The 20,634-nt window shown below is 44.6% G+C and overlaps 1 protein-coding gene across 2 annotated transcripts; it reads left to right on the top strand.

The window, feature by feature from the left end:
* Positions 1–288: 288 nt before the first annotated feature.
* Positions 289–17,730, top strand: LOC114050492 (CKLF-like MARVEL transmembrane domain-containing protein 6). 2 transcript variants are annotated; one of them, XM_027872236.1, is made up of 4 exons: positions 289–519; positions 11,923–12,099; positions 13,935–14,033; positions 15,838–17,730. In XM_027872236.1, the coding sequence occupies exons 1-4, from the start codon at positions 385–387 to the stop codon at positions 15,967–15,969; spliced, it is 543 nt and encodes a 180-aa protein (XP_027728037.1). In that variant the 5' UTR covers positions 289–384; the 3' UTR covers positions 15,970–17,730. The 2 variants fall into 2 exon arrangements, with proteins under 2 accessions (XP_027728037.1, XP_027728038.1); XM_027872237.1 differs by lacking the exon at positions 289–519 and adding an exon at positions 977–1,078.
* The last annotated feature ends 2,904 nt before the right edge of the window (positions 17,731–20,634 follow it).

Below are 20,634 nucleotides of genomic sequence, written 5' to 3'. Positions count from 1 at the left end.
TACGGAGAAGGGGGAAGGGTAGTGCTTTTGAACTGTGTGGGGCCAAAGGGGCGGGACCTCCGGACAGAAAAGCGCGGGTTAAGATGTTCTCGGAGGGGGCGTGGCTTTCCTGAGGAAGGCGAAGGGCAGGGACAGTGGGCGGGGCTTCCAGGTTGTGGGGGCGCGGGGCGGGGCGATGTGTGGGCGGGGCTTCGTGTCCTGGGGGCGGGGCCCGTTCCCCAGCGCCGGACGTCGCGTGCGGCGCTCCTTCAGTCTACGGCGGCGTGAGCCGGGTCCGGTTGAGGGGCGGCCGCTCTCCGCGCTCTTGTTGGCTGAGAGGCTCCAGCTCGGGGCCCCCTAGTCCCGCCTCGGCCCCGTCGGCTCCCTCCCGTCCCGCCGCCGGCCATGGACAACGGAGACGTGTACAACCCCACCACGGAGGGTGTCCCGGCCTCCGCGAACGGCCCCGGGCGCAGCTCCTGCAGCTTCTCCCTGACCCGGCCCAGCCGGCTCCGGGCCCCCGTCAAGCTGGCCGAGCTGGTGAGGTGGCGGGGGGAGGCAGGCGGGGTCCCCATCTCCCCCCTCCGCGCCCCGGGCCCACTCCCGGCGTGCCGTCCCTTCCTTCGCCCTCAGCCTGCAGCCCCGGCCTTCCCTCCGCTTCCCCTCCCCCACCTCGTTGGATGGCGGCGCTTCCTGGAGAAACCCCCCCCTGATTTTCACCCCGCCCCGCGAAGAGGGAGGGGTCACGGGTGGAAGTTTAAGGAAGTGACCCCCTCCCCAACCGCCTCACCCCGCCCTTGCGGGTCCTAAAGGGAAGTTTCGGGCCTCGGGATTTTAGAATCGGAAGAGACTTGGGGGGGGGGGGTGGCGTGGATCAGAACTGGAGTGAGCCTGGGGAAGCAGCCCCAGGGGGCTGGAGTGACCATGGCGGTCACCCGAGAGCCGGCCTCCGAAGCCAGGGACCCTAGACAGCTCGTCAGAATCATAGCGAGCCTGGCCCCGCATTTTACACATGAGGAAGGGGAAAGTCCTCGCCCCTGGGGCTGGGGGCGGTCGCCTTCAGATGGGCAGTTTCCCAGGCCTGGCTCCGGGGACTTGGGTTAGTACGTGTCCACCCCACCCCCCTTCATCAGTTTGCTCCCCCAGCCCCTGGCATGTTTTAGATCCTGAGCATTCATTCCCAGGGCGAGGGTGGGTTGAGAGGGCACCCACACAAGACTGTTGGTGACCTAAGAGCTGAAGATCCGGTTGAACGTGTTCAAGAAGTGGTAGGATAAGGGAGAGTTGGGTTATTTTCATGCCGTTTAGCTCACTCCTCTCATCGGGGACCTTCCTCTGGCCATTAATCATGGAGTCCGGGTGTCCTGAGAATGGAAAGCCCTGTTCATGAGCTTGGGACTTTTCCCTGGCCCTTGTTTACCTCCTATAGCAGTGAAGGCTTTTTATTTACCTCATTGCAAATGTTAGGATATCACACGATACAGATTCTACGAATCTGCCAGGGTTTTCCTAGTATCTTTTAAATTATTAGCTCAATTTGTAGCATTTGGACCTCAAAACTCCATAAAACTTAATAAGGATAACTGACCTTTAGGTAAAACTCTAAAGTTTGCATTTAACCTATGCCTCAGTTTTACGCTGAAACCACCTGGGAGGTTGTCAATCCAGATATACGTATTTGTTGATGCTCAGAGAGGCAGGCATTTGCCCGCGGTAACACAGCTAGTTGGTCTCTCACTTGGAATTGGGAAGATCCGAGTTCAAATTCCACCTCAGAGACTTAAGAATTAACAAGGGGTTGGGAATATAAAGACAAAAATGGAATGATTTCTCAAGAAGATTCAGTTTTATCATAAGAAACAGTATGATGCCCAGATGTGTATGTCTGTGTGTATTAGGGAATGGCTAGCAACGTGGGGGTGAAGATAGCAGCTCGTGGGAGCTGAGATTTGAAAGAGGCCAGGGCTGGGTTTTAAGATAATGGAGGTCAGGAGAGAGAGCATTCTGGGCATGGGCCTGTGAATGCTGTGCAGGAGGGACAGTGAGAAGGGCGTTTCTTTAGGTGGCAGTGGATGAAAACGTGCTACTTTGCAATAACTCTGGGCAGGTAAACTGGAGCCAGCTTGTTAACAGAAGTTGGAATTTTATCCTCATGCATTAGAGAGCCATTAGAGCTGCTTCAGCTGCAGAGAGAAAAGAAGCACCCCACCCAGGTGAAGGGGGCTTGAACTAGGGGGTGGAAAATCCTTTGGATTTAAAACTGACTTTTACTTCTTTCTTGCCTCATTGCTTTTCTTATCCTCTTTCTAAAAATTGGTGGGCACCCCCCCCCCCCATTGCTTCAGAAGTGGTGAACTTAACTATTTCTAACTGAAATTTCTTCATCATCTTTAAGAATTGAACATAACCAGTGATTGTTGATAGTCATTACCTTTTTTGGCTCTATTTTGGTTTTGAAATAGTTGTCTACATATTCTTCATTCTCTCAGAAAAATTGGGGCAAAAGGGGGCCAGGCTGGAATATTTCAGGCTTTCTCACTTTTTTTTTTTTAATTAAGAAACACAGTTGCTCTCCACACTGGGGTGACATACTTTGTTTCGATTTCATTTTTCTCCTGGAATTTTTGTGCTTGGTTTAGCTTTGTCCTTGATGTTTTTTATAACATTGTATCATTATCTCTTCCTTGTGTATTCTAAGACATCCTACAAAAGCCTCAGTTGTATACCATTTATAAAGGATAGGAAATAAAAGGCATGATACCTGACTTAATAGACCTGTAGCACTGCAGAGCTCATGCAGAGAAAACAGGGCTCCTAATGTGGATCAGAAGAGGAGTATTTCCTTTTTAATTGGAATTATTTAAACCTAGCATGGTGCAGGACAAAGGCTCTGCCTTTTAATCCTGGGTCTCTACCAGTTACTGCTGACGTTTTTAAAAAATGGTATCTTGTCTATCAACTTAATTACCAATTATTCCTTCTGTACCCAGTGAGGAATCTCTTAAAACAAGGATTTTAAAAAGAAGAAAACAATCTAGCAAAAATTTGCCAACAGGTCTCCTCAGTCTGATCCTATCAGAATAGTCTATATGATAATATATTCTACACCCACTCCAGTCCTGTCTCTATGCAAAGAGAGGGCACCTGTCCTTGAACACTTATGTGACCGTAACTTGCTGGGGCTTTAGCTCTATCGTTCTCTATCTATGTCAGTTCAGATTACTAGTAGGGCAGATATGTGATGTAGCAGACTATGAAGGAGTCATGGTCGGGAAATCCTGAGTTCACATCTAGCCTTAGACACTTAGTAAATGTGACACTGGGCAACTGGGCAAGTCACTTAACTTCTGTCTGCATCAGTTTCCTCTGCGGAATAATAATAGCACCTCCCTCCCAGGGTGGTGAGGATCAAATAAGGTCATATTTGTAAAGTGATTGGCAAACTTTAGAGAACTATGTAAAGTCTAGCTATTATTTTTACTGTCAGTTTGGATACAGATAGCTGAAGGTTTGAAAACAAGTCAGGGAAAGGGAAAGAAGAGTTTGGAGTGTATGATGATTCTAAAGCTAGCTAGAAAGTGACAGGTCACACCAGGATTGGAATCTTGTTCTTCTGACTCTTGGTCCCTAGCCCTTTCTACTAAATATCGTGCTTCATGTACCACCTGCATCTGGGTGATGCAGTGCACAGAGTGGTGGGCTTGGAGGCAGGAAGAACTGAGTTCAAATCCAGCATCAGTTACTAGCTGTGTGACTGGGCGAGTCACTTAACCCTTTTTGTCTCAGTTTCCTCATTTGGAATATGAGCTGGAGAAGAAAATGGCAAACCACTCCAGTATCTCTGCCAAGAAAACCCCAAATAGTGTCACAAAAAGTAAGACCCAACTGAAAAATGACTAAATAAGTAAAAAGATACCACCTGCAACTGCTTTTTCCTTTTGAAGCTAAGCCTCCAAATGTAGGCAAGGATGAGAACTTGATTTCCCAGGGCAAACATTCAGATAAGCTTCAGGCGACTGCTCTGTCCCAGAAATGTTGTACATGTGTGTTGGGAATTTTTTTAAAGGAGTTTTTTTTTTGTTTGTTTGTTTTATTTTGTTTGAGGGGAGAAGCTCCTAGTGCTCAGGTTTGCAGTTTGGTTTGTGTAAGCTAGTAAATGAATTATAGTGCAGTGAGCTCAAGATATTTATGATATACTTGTCAACAGACTCTACATTGTGATGCCGTACCAGTTGAGTGTCCTGTTTGCACAGTGCCATCATTGTAGTCACTGTCCAGTTAAGCCATTTGCTTTAGGATTCCCCGGTGATATCACTTTATTAACTGAGAAGCAATGCTGCTGTTCTATAATAAAGTAGACTTTTGGGCCCCAGCTGAATATTAAGTAGCTGCTTTATTACTGCCACCGTTTTAACTTGAGAGTGTGCGTGCACTGATGTGAAGTGCTGTGTGAGTGTTGGTGACACTGCCCTACGTGCCTAGCCAGGGCAAGTGATTTTTGAGGAGATGGTTAGTACGGTCATTAGGTTTTGGGTGTGGAGCCCATAGTATATCTTACCCCTCTTCTTGCCGACAATGCCCATTTTACTTTTTACTTCATGGGATCATAGTTTTAGAAATGCGAGAGTCAGAAGAGCGTCATCAGCCTTCGTTCCCTCCCAGAGCAGGCTCGTCCTTTGTTCACCAGTAAGCGCTCCTGCCCTCTCCTGTGTCCCTGCAGCCACCTCTGGTCCTCTTCTCTCTCCTCACTTAGACTTGATATCAACCACCTTCTCTTCGCCTCTGGTCTGTTGCTCTAATCCACCCTTCAAACTACAGCTGAGGCAGTTTTCCAAAGCTTGGGCTCTGATTGTCCTTCCTTTCCTCAAGTCTTTGGGTGCTTCTGATTGCTGGCAGAATGCAGTACAAGCCCCAGATCCCAGCATTCAGTGCTTGATACAAGCTGCTTCCCTTAGGTAGTCTAGGTTCCAGCAAACTGGACTGTTGGCTGTTCTTGAAGCACCTTCCTGGCATCAGGATTGCATTCCCTCTGTGCAGATGACCCCTTCATCTCAGACTGGATGGCACGTGGCGTGTCACACAGCAGGGTCAAACCAGAACCTCTCTGTTCCTATCAAGGTCACTCATCTGCCAGGGTCTGACCATGCTGCCCCCCTGCTCGCTGAGGTCCAGTGGCCCTGCTTACCTCCAGGATTGAATGGAGAGTCCTTCCTAACCTGGCTCCTTCCTGCCTTCCCATGAACCCTAGAAGCCAGCTTTTTGGCCCTACTTTGTGTTCCCCAAACACAACCCTCCATTTCCTGTCTGTGCTTCCAGGCTGAAACTGCTCTGGACCCCTCGCTGTCACCTCTTCATTTTCCTTGTTTCCTTGAAGGCTTGGCTCACATCTCACCTTCAAGAGATCTTTCCTGGGCCCCTCTCTTTCCTCTCTGGGATCACCTAGCTGGGGCGAGGACTGTGTGTGCCTTTCTTTGCCTTCCCAGCACTCAACACAGTTCTGGGCCCAGAGCTCACACTTAATGAATATGTCTGCCTGCTGGCCCCTTTTCTCTGGTCCTAGAATAGGCTCCCATCTCTGTCTGTGAAAGTTGTTTCCTTCAAGGCCCAGTTTAGTTTCTGTCTCTCCTCCATTGGCGAGTGTGTCTCAGTTTCTCTGAGTGCTTTGCCCTGATGTCTCCTGTGCCTTGGGTCTGAATCATTTGGGCACACATCTCTTCCTCCCGTTGGATTAGCAGGGATGTGTCATATCTAGCCTTAGTCCCTTGTAATTATAGGCTTGTAACAGACATTTGGAATTGAATGTCTTTTACAGAGTTGAAACAGTGGTGGAAGAAACATTGGGATAGGAGGAGCTCTGGCTTCTAGCTTTGGTTCCCCTACTAGCCAGGCTGCTTAGCACAGGACCTGCTGCTTTTCTGTTGTTCAGTCGTGTCTGACCCTTTGAGACCCTGTGATGATAGCAGGCCAATACTGTCCGTGGGGTTTTCTTGGCAAAGATACTGGAGTGCTCTGCCATTTCCTTCTCCGGTGGATTAAGGCAAACAGGTTAAATGACTTGCCCAAGGTCACACAGCTAGTAAGCATCTGAGGCCAGATTTGAACTCAGGTCTTCCTGGTGCTAGTAGGAGCTTAATACATGTGGATTAGATTGAGGAACTTTGGGCAAAGTCACTTTACCTTTCGTGACCTCAGATTCCCCATTTGTAAAATGGAGGCTGAATGACATAATTTCTGAGACCCTTTCTAACTTAAAGAAAAACCAAACTTATTCAGTGAACTAATTTCTAGAATTTTAGAACTAGGACCTTACAAATAAAGGTAATAAATGATTCACATTTATAAAGCACTTAGAGTTTTATGTAGTGTATCATTTGATGCTCACATCAACACTGGGAGGTGGATGTTATTATCCTCATTTTCCAGAAGGAAACTGAGACTCAGAGTAACTGCCCAGGGTCACACAGCTAGAAGTAAAGGCAGTATTTGAACCTCGATCATCCTGACCTTAAGACCACTGTCCTGTCCCCAGTATTTATTAAGTGATTTGGAACATGTGTTCTAGTCTTTTAAAATATTTTATTTAAAAGTATCGCTAAAATTGACAAGGAATTTCAACTTTGTTTTTCTATCTCATTCATTTAACTTCTGACTATATCTCTTTTCCTTTTCCCAGTAAACCGTCCTTTGTAACCAAATTTTTAAAAAGTAGGAAAGAAGTTCAGCAAAGCCATCTAACACCCAGATGAAGTCTATGCAGTCTGTGCAGTTTATGCGGTATTCCAACCTCATTATTTCCCTCCCTCTGCCGTGAAAGGGGAAGGGACCTTGGCATTTTCAGCTTTTCTCTACCTTCAGGCTTGATCATCATAATTAACCAAATTTAAAAATAAAAATCTCACAGGAACTGAATAGGGAGACTGAGGGGGTGAGGGGCAGTATTCTATAGGCTTCTGTTTCCTTAAATAAGGATGGGAGGAAGTCATCTCTAAAGTCTCTGAAATTTGCCCTCATTATTTCATTGTATTCCCAGGTAATCGTGGTAAGCCATGCCGGAAGTTGTTTGTGGAGACGCCAGATTATTTTATTGGCATCTAATTAGTATTAGCTCTTGATGCTATGGAGCATAAGGCTGGCCAGGCTGAATTCATGGTGGTTGTTCCCTTGAAGGTCATCAGTGACCTCCTTTCTTGGTAAATACGATGGCCTTTCCTCTAAGCAAGTCTGCTTTGGTCTCCTCTGACTTCTGTTTTTTCTCTTTCCTGTCTCTTTGTCCCTCTACCCCCTCCCGGACAGCCCTCCTTTATAAAGAGGAAGAAAAAGAAAACCCTTGCAAGACCAACCAAGCTGTCACACAGTCGGAGGGGAGGCCCATCATGTGACGCTCTGCCCAGGTTTCCCCTCCTTCTGTACAGAAGGAGGGGAAGGTGTTTCCTCAACTGCCCTCTTTGGGGCTGAGCTTGGGCATTGTGCTTTCACAGCCTCCAGTTTCAATTGTTTTGTCGTTGTTTCCATTTATATTGTAAAGTCATCGTGTCTCTTTTTTTCTTGGTTCAGATGACTCTGCTCTGTACCAGCTCGTGTAAGTCTTTCTACACTTCTCTGTATTCTTACATCATAGTATTACATTATGCTGTGTATCACAATTTGTTTAGCTGTTCCCCAGTCAATGAGTGATGCGCCCCAGAAGCCCATCTGGCACAGGCAGGACTTTGGCTTCTCCCACGATCTCGGGGGAAGGCCCCTGGCAAGTCCTGCCCCAATGGACCCCTTCCAAATCTGACCCAGTAACAAACCCACTGGAGGGCCCATCCACCTTCCTTGTCTTGTTTGTCGTCAGACCGGCTGGTTGGTCACCAGCGGATGGGCGTTTTTAGCCACTGGAACAAGATAAGAGTTGTAATTTGCATTTGTTGGGAGTAGCCCTAGCAATAAAATAGATCTTCAAAGTATGAATTAAATGGAAGTTTATGGACTAACTTTGAAATTTAATTGCTGTCTGTAAGATATATATGGTTAAAAAAAATGTTAACCAGTTTCAAACAGCTTGGATTAACTTTTGGAAGGTAACCCATTGTAAATTAGAAGATTCTTATACACACATGCAAATTATAGTCACTGGAGTTCAGGTTTCTTCAAATGTAGAGAAGTTTTATTTAGAAAATTCTCTAGTTATTCAAGCCCAAGACTCCCCCCTTCCCAACCTAGTTCTCTCCAGAAATTATGTCTTCAACATCCTGCTATCCTGAGGCTAAGCAAAAGCTGTCTAACTGAGGAGCTATCAAATGGGTTTGGTCCAGCCCAGCTGTACCACCCTGGTAGCACTATCCTGGGGCCTTCTAATGGACGTCTTCACCATGCTTCGAGTTTCTAGTCCTAGGATACTGTTTTCTGTGGGTTCCTTTGTTACCCACTATTTACCTTCACCTTATGAATGAATATGATGGGTTGGGCTCTCTCCTTCCATCCATTGTTTAGATCATTTTAAGCACTTTCTTTTGTTTGATAAGATCTTGGGGGGATCTCTACTTTCCCACTTCTCTCATTCTGTTCTTTTCAAACATTTAACTGTCTTCAATTAGTTCATAATGGCTGATGCAAACCCAGCTCTTTTCTGAGCACACCCACTGTTGTGTGCTTCTTGGAAAGGTGGTTGAAAAAATGAGCTGTAAAGGGCTGTGGTGGAAGAGGGGGATAGAGATGTGGAGGAGTCTGGGGACACACTAGTGGGGGCAGGCCGAGAACCTTGTGGCCATGAAATGCATATTCTGCTCCCAACTGTGGAGCTTGGAACGATGAGTGTACCGGTTTACGGGGTGGGAGCGCCTTTCCAAGTTCGCCACTTTGGCAGTCCAGGGCATCTGGGTCTTTGAACCTTGCCATGGCTCTGGCTTGGCCTCTTCTCTCTTTTCTGAACCCTTGGTGATCTCTATGCAGATGACTCCCAAATCTCTGTATCAATCAAGCATTTACTAAATTAAAAACTAAACAGCGTCTGCTCTCAAAGAACTTAATTCTGTTGAGGGAGGTGAGAGATAACACCTCTATAATACATTTACGCTAGGTCATTTGGTGAGGAGTCACTAGTAGCTACAGGATTAGAAAATGCTTTCATATATCCTTAACCCTGAGCTCCTGTGCTGTTACCACCTGCTTTGCCAGACCACGTTTCTCCCCGTCACGTAGACATCTCAGGCGCGGTGCATCAGAGTATGGATCCCTCTTCCAAGCTTCCTTTTTTCTGTTGAGGGTGCTAATATGCTTCCATTCACCCAGGTTCAGACCTCTCTACGCCACCTCCGAGTAGGAGTTCTGGCAGCATATGGCCCGGTGGATAGAGCACTGGCCTCGAAGAAGCTCGCCAGCTGGGTGACCTGGACTCGTTCTCTGGGTTCTGCTCACTTCGCTCCCTATCAATTCCCACCACCCCGGGTTCTCTGAAATGGTCTTTCGTCACTCATTAATCTGTTAGATTTCACCTGACACACTTTGTTCAGCCATTCTGCAACTGATGGGTTAGATTCTAGTTCTGTTCTGTTCTGTTCTTTTCTCCCCTTTTAATTCTTGTTCAGGGTCGTGAAGGTTGTTTTGCTTGGGACTGTTTCATCCTTAGTATTTTCCTCCCTCTTACTCCTTCCCCATCCCTGCTTATTTCCTTGTTGAGTTCAGTGTATCCCTATGCCAAACTACGTGTGCATGTATGTGTTCAACTCTTCTTTGTCTGTTTCAGATAAGAGGCTCCTTTGTATGGCCCCCCCCCCACCTCTGTGATTGCATCCTCTTCCCACGGACTCCAGTTCGGAGAAATGGCATCTTCTATGCCTTTGTTTCTTTCTACACTCCTGTGTTCCTTTTACCCTGCCTTCTCTTGCCCCTCTTAAGTCCTCAGAACAGAACCAACCTACCCCCACATCATCTGTTTCTCTTATTTAACTCTATGCCCTTTAAACGGCCACTTTACTTCACCTACTTTACAATGGTAGAACCTAACTATAGAGTACAAGCCCTTTGAATTGCTCAAATCAGTTTCCCTTTCTAGGTTTCTCTTGGCTGTTATGTTTGTATTTCAAAGTTCCTACTCATCAGAAATCCTTGAAAGACCGTTACGATTCTTTTTTTTTTTTAAGTTCTGTAGGATTGTACTCAGCCTTGCAGGTTAAATTATTCTTGGTTGTAACTCACGTGTCTTGTCTTTTGGAATGGTGAATCCCAAGATCTCATTTGTAGTAGAAACTACCTGGTCTTATGTCATCTAAGAAGTGGTTTCTTGGGTGCTCAAGCTATTTCTTTTTGAATGATTTCAGTAATTTTTTCTTTGGCCTGAAAGTCCTGGCTTTGGCTTTGATGTTCCTGAGACTTCCTTTTGAGGTTTCTTTTAGGGGGTAATCAATAGATTCCTTCTCTCTTCACTTTTCTTTCTTTTTTTTCCACTAGGCAATGGGGTTAAGTGACTTGCCCAGGGTCACACAACTAGTGGGTGTTTTGAGTCTGAGGCTGGATTTGAACTCAAGTCCTCCTGAGTCCAGGGCCCGTGCTTGAGCCACCTAGCTGCCCCTCTTCACTTTTCCCTGGGCACTTTTCATTTATAATTTCTTGAAGTCTAGTGTCCAGATCTTTTTTAAAATCATGGTTTTCAGGGATCCAATGATTAAGTTTTCTCTCCTTAACCAGTTTTCCAGGTCATTAAACTGACTGACCTTCTTTGCTGCTTCCTCTACACAGCATTCCTTCTCCAGCCTCCGGGGACCCTCTGCTGGCAATGCCCTCCTCTCTCCCTTCTCCCTCATAGTATCTCTAGTCTCCTTTAAAGCACCTCTGGGTGCCTTTTCTGAGCTTCTCCGTTGTTAAGAGTCTCTTGAAATTTCTTGGTCATTACTCATCCATGTGTATGTCATGACCTTCTAGACTTTTCCAAGGAGAGTCATTTGAGGGGAAGAATGGTAGTTTTTATTTTACTTTTTGGTTTTGGTTTTACATTCCTAGTAGTAATCACTTAAATGTTTGATTTGCATTTGAGTAGAAACACAGCCAACATTTTTCTTTTGAACTATGTCATTCATAATGAATATGATGTAATATAGAAAGGGTTTTCTCTTGGTAAAGGACCAGAGACTAAGCAGGAAGGGAAAAAATAAGTTTCATCTTACACAAAAATAGAATAATGATCATACTGGAAATATTTTTTTTCATTTTACAGTGGAATAGGGAAGAGAAACTTCTAACTACAGATAAAAGAATCTGAAATACTAGATACTTAGTGTTTTAGTGTAGTAGTCATATTTTTGAGATGGTCACTGATGAGTAAGGAAGCACATTTTCAAAACTGCAGTTGTGACTTGAGAGAGCCCCAGAAGCAGGTGGCTTTTTATTTGTTTTCTGGGGTTTTCTATTCACTCTATCCTGTGCTGGTTTGTGACACTTTCACTGAACTCATCCACGGTCTCGATTAGTTTAGGACGAGTAGTTTGCATCTGTGTGTTATGTCCATTAAATGGGAGGAGTTGAGTAGCCTTTGAGCTCCTCAGAGGCAGGACCTTTCTTACTGTCCCCAGTGTTTGGCACTGCCTGGCACCTAGGAGGCACTCGATTAGTACTCGTTCACTCAACCTGCCAGGGTCCTTAGAACTGCAGGCTTTGGTTCTTTTCCAGAGATGCATTCTTTTGTTTGGTCAGGACCTGTGCCTTCAGGATAACTTGGAGGAGCAAGAGAGTGGGGCAATCCACCTTTTCCCCTAAACCCTTTGCAGGGGCCAGATAAATGTGACTTGTGCTTATCTTCCCGTGTTGAGCACAGTGTGACAGCTTCTGCTTTCAGGGCTGTGCCTGGATTTGTTTTGTCTCGCGGCCAGTCTAGTCTTTTGGAGTTAACTGAGGACATTGCGCCCTTTTGCCTTAAATGTCTTGGTTTTCTCTGTGATTCTGACTTTTCCCTCGTCTGGTTTGCAGGTGCTGTCTCTGGCGGCCTTCATCTGTGAGGAGGTTGTGTCCCGCTGCACGCAGTGCGGAGGCCTTTACTTTTTTGAGTTTGTCAGCTGTAGTGCCTTCCTCCTGAGCCTGCTTGTGGTGATTGTCTGCTTCACCAGTTTGTACGACAGGGTGGACCAGAGCAAAGTGAAGAAGTCGGTGAGAGCTCCTGCACCATCTCCTCACCCAGCCCTCAGAGGGACCCTGGCAAAAGCAGTCCCCTAATTAGTGGGTCTTAATTGTTTGATTGATAATAGGCTTTTAGCAATCACTCGAGATTTTTCTACATATTTATCTCCTACCAACCTTTCCCTTTGCCACATAGAATGATAGAAAGAAGATAGAGTGTGAGGGCAGTGTAGGGTTTAAGATGAGAAAGAAAGCGATATACTAAGACAAAAGTGTGTTTATTAATATTTTGATATTTACATGCATTAAATTCAGTAGAAAATTAGAATTGTTGCCTTTGGTACTTTTATGGGGGTTTGTGAGTCCTGTGGCACTCTGGGTCTACTGTGTATGTGGCTGCCATTTTAAGGACAGTCCCTAAAAAGGAACCTTGCCTTAAATGTGTTGTCTTGACATTTTCACCTCTGTAAGAGGTCCATCCATTGGGACATTTTAAATTATCTAAACAGTTGTGGTCTGTCAGCCTTGGGCATCTTCTGCCCTCCTTGAGGGCAGGGGCCATGGTTTCTGGAAGGACAAATGTTACAGCATCCGCCTAGAACATGGTGCTATTCAGGAAAAGATAACTTAGATAAAAATGGTGGTCTTTCAGGAAGAAAAAATCTTGGCTATGTCCTGTTTTCCTTTTCTCTAACAAGATAACCTGTTAAGAGATGCAGCTCTCTGAGGGATTTTTCATCTTAGTAGATACTGAATGTTACCACCAGGGACTAGAACAGCACAGAGAGAAAAGCCAGTGGCTCACAGCCCGAAGGCTTAGAGATTCAGCCTCCCTGGGCTTCGGAGGGAGGCCAAGGCTCTTCCGTAGGCTCCAGCTGCATCCTTATTTGATGGCGTCACACCAATTCTGCTGTGCCTCCAGATTGGCTTCTTTGAAGGGAGATTGAACATTGAACATGAAGACTGAATTTCCTCTTAAGCTGATTGTATGTGTCAGAGATTATGCCCTTAGGGAGTTACTTTGCAAAATGACAAAGCATTATTAAAAGGAAAAGGTAGCTTTTATTATGTAATGAGAGACAAGTCGATTTAAAAACCTCCTCCAGGTGGGTAGGCAGGTGATCTAGCCCTGGTAGTTTGGAATTGCCATTTTAGATGATGTGAAGGCCACCGATTGCATTGGTAGGAATAGAAGTGGTGCTTCCTCACCTATTCGGGCTTGATCAAAAAACAAACAAGCCCCAACACAGTTAATAATTCCTTTTTTATTAAGAAACCAACAGAAATGATGAAGAGGAGGAGCTTAGGATAAAAATGGAGAAGGAAAGATCTTCTAAATGGAAAGACAACATGTCGTGCAGGCCTCCCGAGGCCTTTGGAAGTTACCCGTTGAGTTACGGTGTACTGGGGGTGGGAAGCTGGTAGTGTGTAATAGAGTCATGGATCCCTGTTCCGTTCTGCTTCATCTATGGAAATGCCCACATGGTTGGTGTTTATTACGTTTTGAATAAAAATAATTTTTTAAAAGAAAAATCTGCCCTTCCAAGGAAGCGTTAGCATAAAGTGCTGGGCACCCGGGGGGGTGGCGGTTCCCCTTTGCTTGTAGCTCAGCAGGGTTCAGTTGCTTCAGCTTCCAGGCATGAGCTGAATACCTGGGGAGAAACCTAGCAAAAGGACCAGTCCCTGGGGAATAAACCCAGTCTAAAAGTTGAGTAAAGCTGTGGGTAGGCTGAAGATTGGATCATTCCCCCAAGAGAAAACGTTTACTCCTCACTTTGTGGGGTTTGTTTTTTGTTAGACAAATATTGAACTTGACTTTTCTGAATGCTCACCTTGGTCTCTTTCCCTTTGTCTGTGGACCCCAGGACTTCTATATCACTTTGATAACTGGATTGATGTTTTTGATAGCGTCAGTAACCTTTGCTTGCACCAGTGATGGGACCTCACCCGAAACCGCTGCAGTTGTAAGTAGATGTATCTTCTCCCTTGTCTTCTTTTCCTAATGAACTTCTTTCCAGTTTTTTTTTGTCTCTTTTAGAAGTTCTTTTATCCAAACTGAATTCCTACAATTAGCTTTTTAAACAGTCCAGCAAAAGACAGAAAGGAAAGTCAGTGCTTTGCCTTCGTCTCCTGGACTGTGTGATTATCAGCATCATGGCGTCTGGGGAGATGTTGTTGAGCTAAATCTCGGAGCTCTCTGTAGGATCCCCTGTTTCCTCTGGTGATGGACTGCTTGAGGCTCTGTCAGTAAAGCCAGCCTTAGGCAAGTGTGTTAGTAGTGGGGCCATTTCACTTTTCTCTTCTTTTGAATCCTTATCCTGCGCCAGCTGCTGCCTGGCTCCTCCCAGCCCTGAGGAACCTTCTCTGCCCCTATTCCTAAGCACTGCTGGCAGGCTTCTTGCCTCCAATGGGTCCTCGTGGTTGGTCAGTCTTTTTTCCCCTCTCTTAGCGATTTGCTGCCCCATTGTCGATGGCCACGCTGACATTTTTCACCCTCTTCAAGCTCTCAGCTTCCCCTGCTCTCCCTCTCAGCAGAAAACTCTGCCTTCCTGATCTGTTGACAAGAGTGTCCCTCCCCTCAAAACTTCTTAAAACCTCTTCCATGCTTTCACTCTCAGAAGAAGAGATGGCTTTCCCTCTGCCCTCACTTACCATTACAGCTTCAAGGTTCTGTTCCATCTTGATGTTCCCAGCACAGCACAGTGAGTGGTTTTTGAATAATTGAAAGCTGTGGTACTAGCTGAGTACAGGAGAGATACCAATGGGGGAGGACATCACTTTATTTTATCTGTTTTTGGAGACAGTTTTGAGCAGAGACGTGGCAGGAAACGATTGTTTTACTTTAATGACAAGGCCAGGTTGATAATGTTGAAAATTCAGGTCATCTCTTCATTGACTACAAACATTTGGCCGCACGGACCTTGTCCAGCGCTGTGCCTCATGTCTGTTTTCCTGTTTTCAGTGGACACTCTACTCTGTATAAAATTCTTGTTGGTTTTTGTCCTCATTGGATTTTCTCTTATTGCTTGGACTATTAGGCTCAGAAATGAAACTGAATTGTTGGGCCTGTGGATATGAGCTTATAGCTTCATTTTTACTAACTTAGAACTGAAATTTAGCATTTCCTTCAGTTATTTGAAAACATTCTTCTCAGATGGGTGCATTGGCTTCACCCTGTGACCAAAGGGGCTCATGAGATTAAAAGGGTGAAGATTGGCTTAAAGGTGAAGTTCTTTCCAGGACTAGTAGGTGTTTTTTCATTCTCAGGCATAACCTATTGGAGATTCCAAAGATCCCTCCTTGGGTCCTATTTGCTGCTCAGCTCTGTGTCCCCTCAGGAGCCCTGCCCAGGTGCCCCTGCCAGTGGCTGGACGATTTTCAACAAGAACAAAAAGAGTTTGGTATTTGGTTATAGAAGTGAACAAACTAAAACCAACGAGCTGTTGGCTGTTTCGGCAGCTTAGTTGTGCCGCCGGCAGGCTGCTGGACAGACATAGCGTCCAGAAGACTTGGGCTTTTCTAGCTCTGTGGCCCCAGGCATGTGTCTCAGCTTTCGACTCTTAGCTTCCTCACCTGTAAAAGGAGGATAATCATGGCCCCCATCTTCTAGGGTTGTTGTGGAGATTACATGAGATAACATTTGTGAAGAGTGTTATGTCAATGCTATCATTGTGGTTAGATTGACGTTGTCAAATTCAACTTGTAATTCAAAGTCATCGTTGATGCAGGTGTGTGGATTTGAATTAACTTGCTCTTTTTATTTTTTAGGTATTTGGATTTTTGGCGAGCATTGTATTCCTAATTGATTTTGGTTTACTGAAGTTTGAAAATGTTCAGAAGTCCCAGACGAGGAAACCTGAAGTCCCCCAAACCACTCTTACCCAGCCACTGAATGGCTAGGAGAACAGTAGAGAAGGCAGGAACCAGAGGATAAGCAAGCCGGGTGGAGAGTGCTTATAAAATACAGACTTGGACTCTATTAAGACCAGCTGTCTGTGTTTACTCACTGCGGGGAGGGGATGAGGATGCACTTTGTTAAGCCAGCATTTTGCTCAGAGCTCTGTTCAGGTTGCTTTTTTCCCAACTACTGCTAAAGTGTGTTCCTTAATGAAATTTCTTGTTGCTATTTTTTTCTTTAAAACCCATTTCCATCAAGTGACGAACCTTTCTGTGATACTGTGACAAGATCACCTTGACTGTGTTGGCTTTCAAATAGCACTGTGTGTTCGTATAAATGGTATGAAATGTTCATCTGATTGACCTTTGCTCTTATTGAATTAATTTGCTTATTTGAAATTTGGGGGGAGATTTCAAAAAAGAAAAAACCTAAACATTGAGTGACTGAATTTTACCTTATTGAATATTATTTAACCTATTTAAAAGGGGAAAAAGTGTTCAACTTTTCAGATACAGGAGTCTCGTTTTTCTCATCTCATATCATACCTAGGTGCAATTGCAGCTCAGCCATGAAGCAGAATAAATCATTCTTTTTCAAATATCCCATCCCCACCTTGGAGGGTCTTTGGCTTGCCCGCTATAAATGACTTTCTGATTGAGGCTGGGTTTGTATGTGTGGCTTTAAACAACTGTGATAGCCTCTAGTCCATAGTAGAGTTTGGGTGGAAGCTAGCTGCCAGATTGTTAGCTTGTGAGGTGAAAGCTGTCACCTGGTAAGCAAGAAGAGACATTGACCCACCTCCTGTCCTGATCAGAAAAGGGGAGCTCCCTCCATTATCCGCAAGGCTGAACATGGCAGCGCCATAATAGTAGATTTGGCATTGTTGGGTTTCCCAGGCATGCCAAGGTACAAGGCCGGGCCGCCAGGTGGCCATTGTCCTCTCCCTTTTTTCAGTACTGCCTAATTAAGTTGTTTATATGGAGAGCTGCTGGAATGCAGTAGCATCTATTTGGGACGAACTGGAACAAGGAACTTTAGCTGCCACCACCTTTAGAGGGAAATCCCAGAGAAGGAAACTCCCTCTGCCAAAGCAGGTACAGACTTCCTTGTGGTCTGAGATAGCGAGCTGCATGGATTCTGAAGAATTGAAGCTATTTACCCAGGGCCGCATGCCCAGTACATGGCTGAGGGGGGCCTTCGACCCAGCCTGGCTCTGACCTTTACACCATGGCTGCCGCTTTGGGCACAAATACTGTTTCTGTATGTGTTGTTTCTGACCCTACAGAATTGGGGGCCAAGTGCCCTTTAACCACCTTGATTGGTGGTTGCATGGACAGGCTTGTCAGGTGCCTGAAGGGGGTGGCTATGGGTGTGAGGGAGAGAAGGCCTGAGATGGAGGGAGGGCTGCCAGGTTTATCCTTGCCTTGCAGTGACTTCCATCTAGTTGTGACCCTGCTCAGGATTAGACAAGGCAGTCTGGAGTTGAGAGGCATTGCTTTGTGGACTTGCCTTCTCTCCGAGTGAGTCGGGGATAGCTTTCCTCTTTGAGAACTCGGATGCCAGATCTCCACTCTGCTGAGTTCTAGGTTTAAGTTACAGATTCACTCACTTTCATTGGAAGATTGTATTGTGCTATGAGAGGTGGGGCTGTGTCATTATGGAATGTTCTGGAACCTCCTATGTTCTCTGTATAATACTGCTTGTTGTAATGCTTTTCCATTAATATGTAAATCTTGAATATAAAAATAGATTTTTCTTATTAATTCCTGTGGATTAATTTGTGGCCTATGTATCAATGCTAGAATGAGTTCAGCTGGTACTACTGTTTACTCAGCTCCTCACTGTTGCCTTAGGAGTTGGTATTTCCCTGTGGAAAAGGGACAGTGGAACCTGGACAGTTTTGCCTGTTCATACCTGTGCCCCACCCCACCACACTCTTCATCCCCCGGCATCCCCATCACACACTGGTTTTCTCATTGGGTTTTACTAAAGAGCCTGGGTACAGTGCTTTTGCCCACCGAAAAAGCCTGGTTTGCCATCACAGTTCTCCTAGAGGGCCCATCAGAATTAAAACTACCCCGACCCTTATTTCTTGTATATAAAGCATGTTAGTTTGTATCGAAACATGACTCTTGGGTCCCGTCAAGGAATGTGTTGTTTGTTCACTGGATGAGGAGTCTCTTTTGAGCAGCATGCAGCTCCCATGGGAGCTAAATGCAGGAAATCTGACCTGATCAGAGCAGTTTGGAAACTCGCTTTTGAATGTGTAGGAACAGACACGTGTAGGTGCCATTTTATGTGTGTGTGTATTAAAAGTTTCAAGACCAAGTTAGGAGCTTAGACTAAAGCTTCCGAATGTGCTTTAAAGAGTACAGAGTGTGTGCACACAAATCTATTGTCTCAAATAGAGAGCACCAAACTCTATGCCCTATAATGAGGTTTCTTCTGAGGCAAGTTATGTAACTGGGTTTTGGACTCTGTACTAACTCAGCGTTCTGGGTCATGGTCTTAGCAAAACTCTTGTTTGCAACGTGCTTGTTTTTGAAACTTTACAATTCTTTTGAAAGATCTAGTTGTGGCTTGTTCAGTAACTTAATTTATAATCTCAGGAAGGTGTGGGGGAGTGGGGCAGTCAGCAAATCTTTTTTTGCACTTTTAAGCTTAAACCACTACTTTCCCAAGTTTTCCGTTTCCCAACCTTTGAGTGACTGGTGACTTTATGTTTCTTGGGATGGCTGAGTTTGGCCCTTAGATTAGGGTCCATATTGAGGTTGGAGGCAATGTGGAAATACCGTGCCTAACTCTGTTTGGTAGGTACATAAATGAAATCAACTTAAGTTTGATCTTCATGGGTTAAGTAGTCAGAATTTTCTTTTAAATTCACCAATTGGACCTTCATTTGTAAATCTCTACTCTAACATTCAAAATGGTGAGCTACCACAGATTGAAGAGTTAATGGGATAAAAACAAAAAACTATTCCATCTTAAAGATTCAAAACAAAATTAGGAACTTGAATATCAGTGTCCTTTAATGAAAAATCTGTTGAAAGACTACATTGTTAAATTTCCAACTTTTGTTGATGTAATTCCCTTTTTCTCTTTGCTTTCTGTTTAATTTTAATTTTCACTGGTTCTTCAGAAATTATAGGGTGAATTTTTTTTTAACATGAAAAGCTTATTAAATTATATGTTTGTACTTGGCTATGTGTATTTAATGTTATTTGCAACAGTCTTTTGTATATATGTTACTTTTTAAACCTGTGGCCTTTTTATCTGCCTGGTTTTTTGTGGTGCTTTTTACAAAACAAGAGGTAAAATTATGTAATTCTCTTTTTGAATAAATTCATTTTACTAAAATTGTCCTAGACAATGCCTCCTTTTCCATAGCAGCCTGAGGTGTAGATAAAGGCTCAACTCAGGATGTCTGGTTGGAATCAGCATTTTTGAGCCCTTGCTCAGAGCATCTGTGTAGACATCATGGGAGGGCCCTGAGTCCACCCTCCCCAACCTTTTCCATTGCCCTGGAAAGACATAGAACAAATGAGCAAGTTTAAGAAGTCACATAAAAAAATGCAATTTGAGTGAAATGTCTAAAATTCACTGGACTCGTTCCAGAGGTCCAGGCTCCCATCACAGTTCTCAGAGCCAAATGCTAGGGGCTCAGTAGCTTTGTTCTTTTGGGGAGCTCTCAAGTTCTCCAGGGGAAGGAGGAAGTGAGAGCTGAGGCACCTTCTATCTCCAGTCTATGATCTGAAGCATCCGTATTTGGGTGGCTTTGGCACGGCAGCAAGTATTTGTCTCCACATGCTGCTAAATTCTTTCCTCCAGTTGACAGGAAGACAACAGAGCCTGTGTGACTGGCCAGAACTCTGAAATGCTGACATTCTTCAGAGTTTGTGTTTGTAATGAAAAAAAAAACCTGCAATAAAACTAAGAGAAGCTGCTGTGTGCATAGTCGAATCCTGCTTTGGAAAATGCTCATCAGCCAGGTCTCAACACAAGATGGAAGGCTGGTAGATCAGTGGATTATTTTTTTCAATATCAGAAGGAAATTATTTTTTTTCCTCTTTGCCTTCCCTGTAGGTGGACCCTTACATTTGGCCCTGTTTTCTTGGTGTAACACACTGGGCATTGTCTCAAGATTGTACAAGCTGAGGGATAGCCACAGTAATTTTGTGTGTATGTGTATATATATGTACATACATGTATACATAAATACATAAATGTGTGTGTATTTACTTAGCTAAAATGAAACTATCAAAGCATCTTAAAATTTACATTTATAAAATCAGTACCACGAACACTTCATACTTTAAAGTTCATCTGTATAGTACACTCCCAAGACACAAATACAAAAAAAAAATGGCATTTCTCATGAAGAGAAAAGTAGTAAAATAACAAAAGAAAAAAAAGAAAAGTAGTAAGTCATAACCACTAGCCTTTATGAAGAGCCTGATATGGTTCTGTGCTAAGTATGGAGAATACAGACAAAGGTAGACAGCAGTCCCTGCTGTCGAGGCTGATTACCTTGGTGAGGAAAATAACAAATAACTTGGGATTCAGTTTCTGAGTCACAACGATGAGGGAGTTGGAGCTGTTGGCTTCTGATGACCTTCCTAGTTCTCGCTACATGTTATAATGACCCCTAAGCAGCCTGGAAGGATGAA

Source organism: Vombatus ursinus, unplaced genomic scaffold (genome assembly GCF_900497805.2).
Source record: "Vombatus ursinus unplaced genomic scaffold, bare-nosed wombat genome assembly UNPS02014799.1, whole genome shotgun sequence".
Classification (NCBI taxonomy): Eukaryota; Metazoa; Chordata; class Mammalia; order Diprotodontia; family Vombatidae; genus Vombatus; species Vombatus ursinus.
Note: the sequence above shows the minus strand (reverse complement) of the source record. Positions and strands in the feature narration are given on the sequence as shown.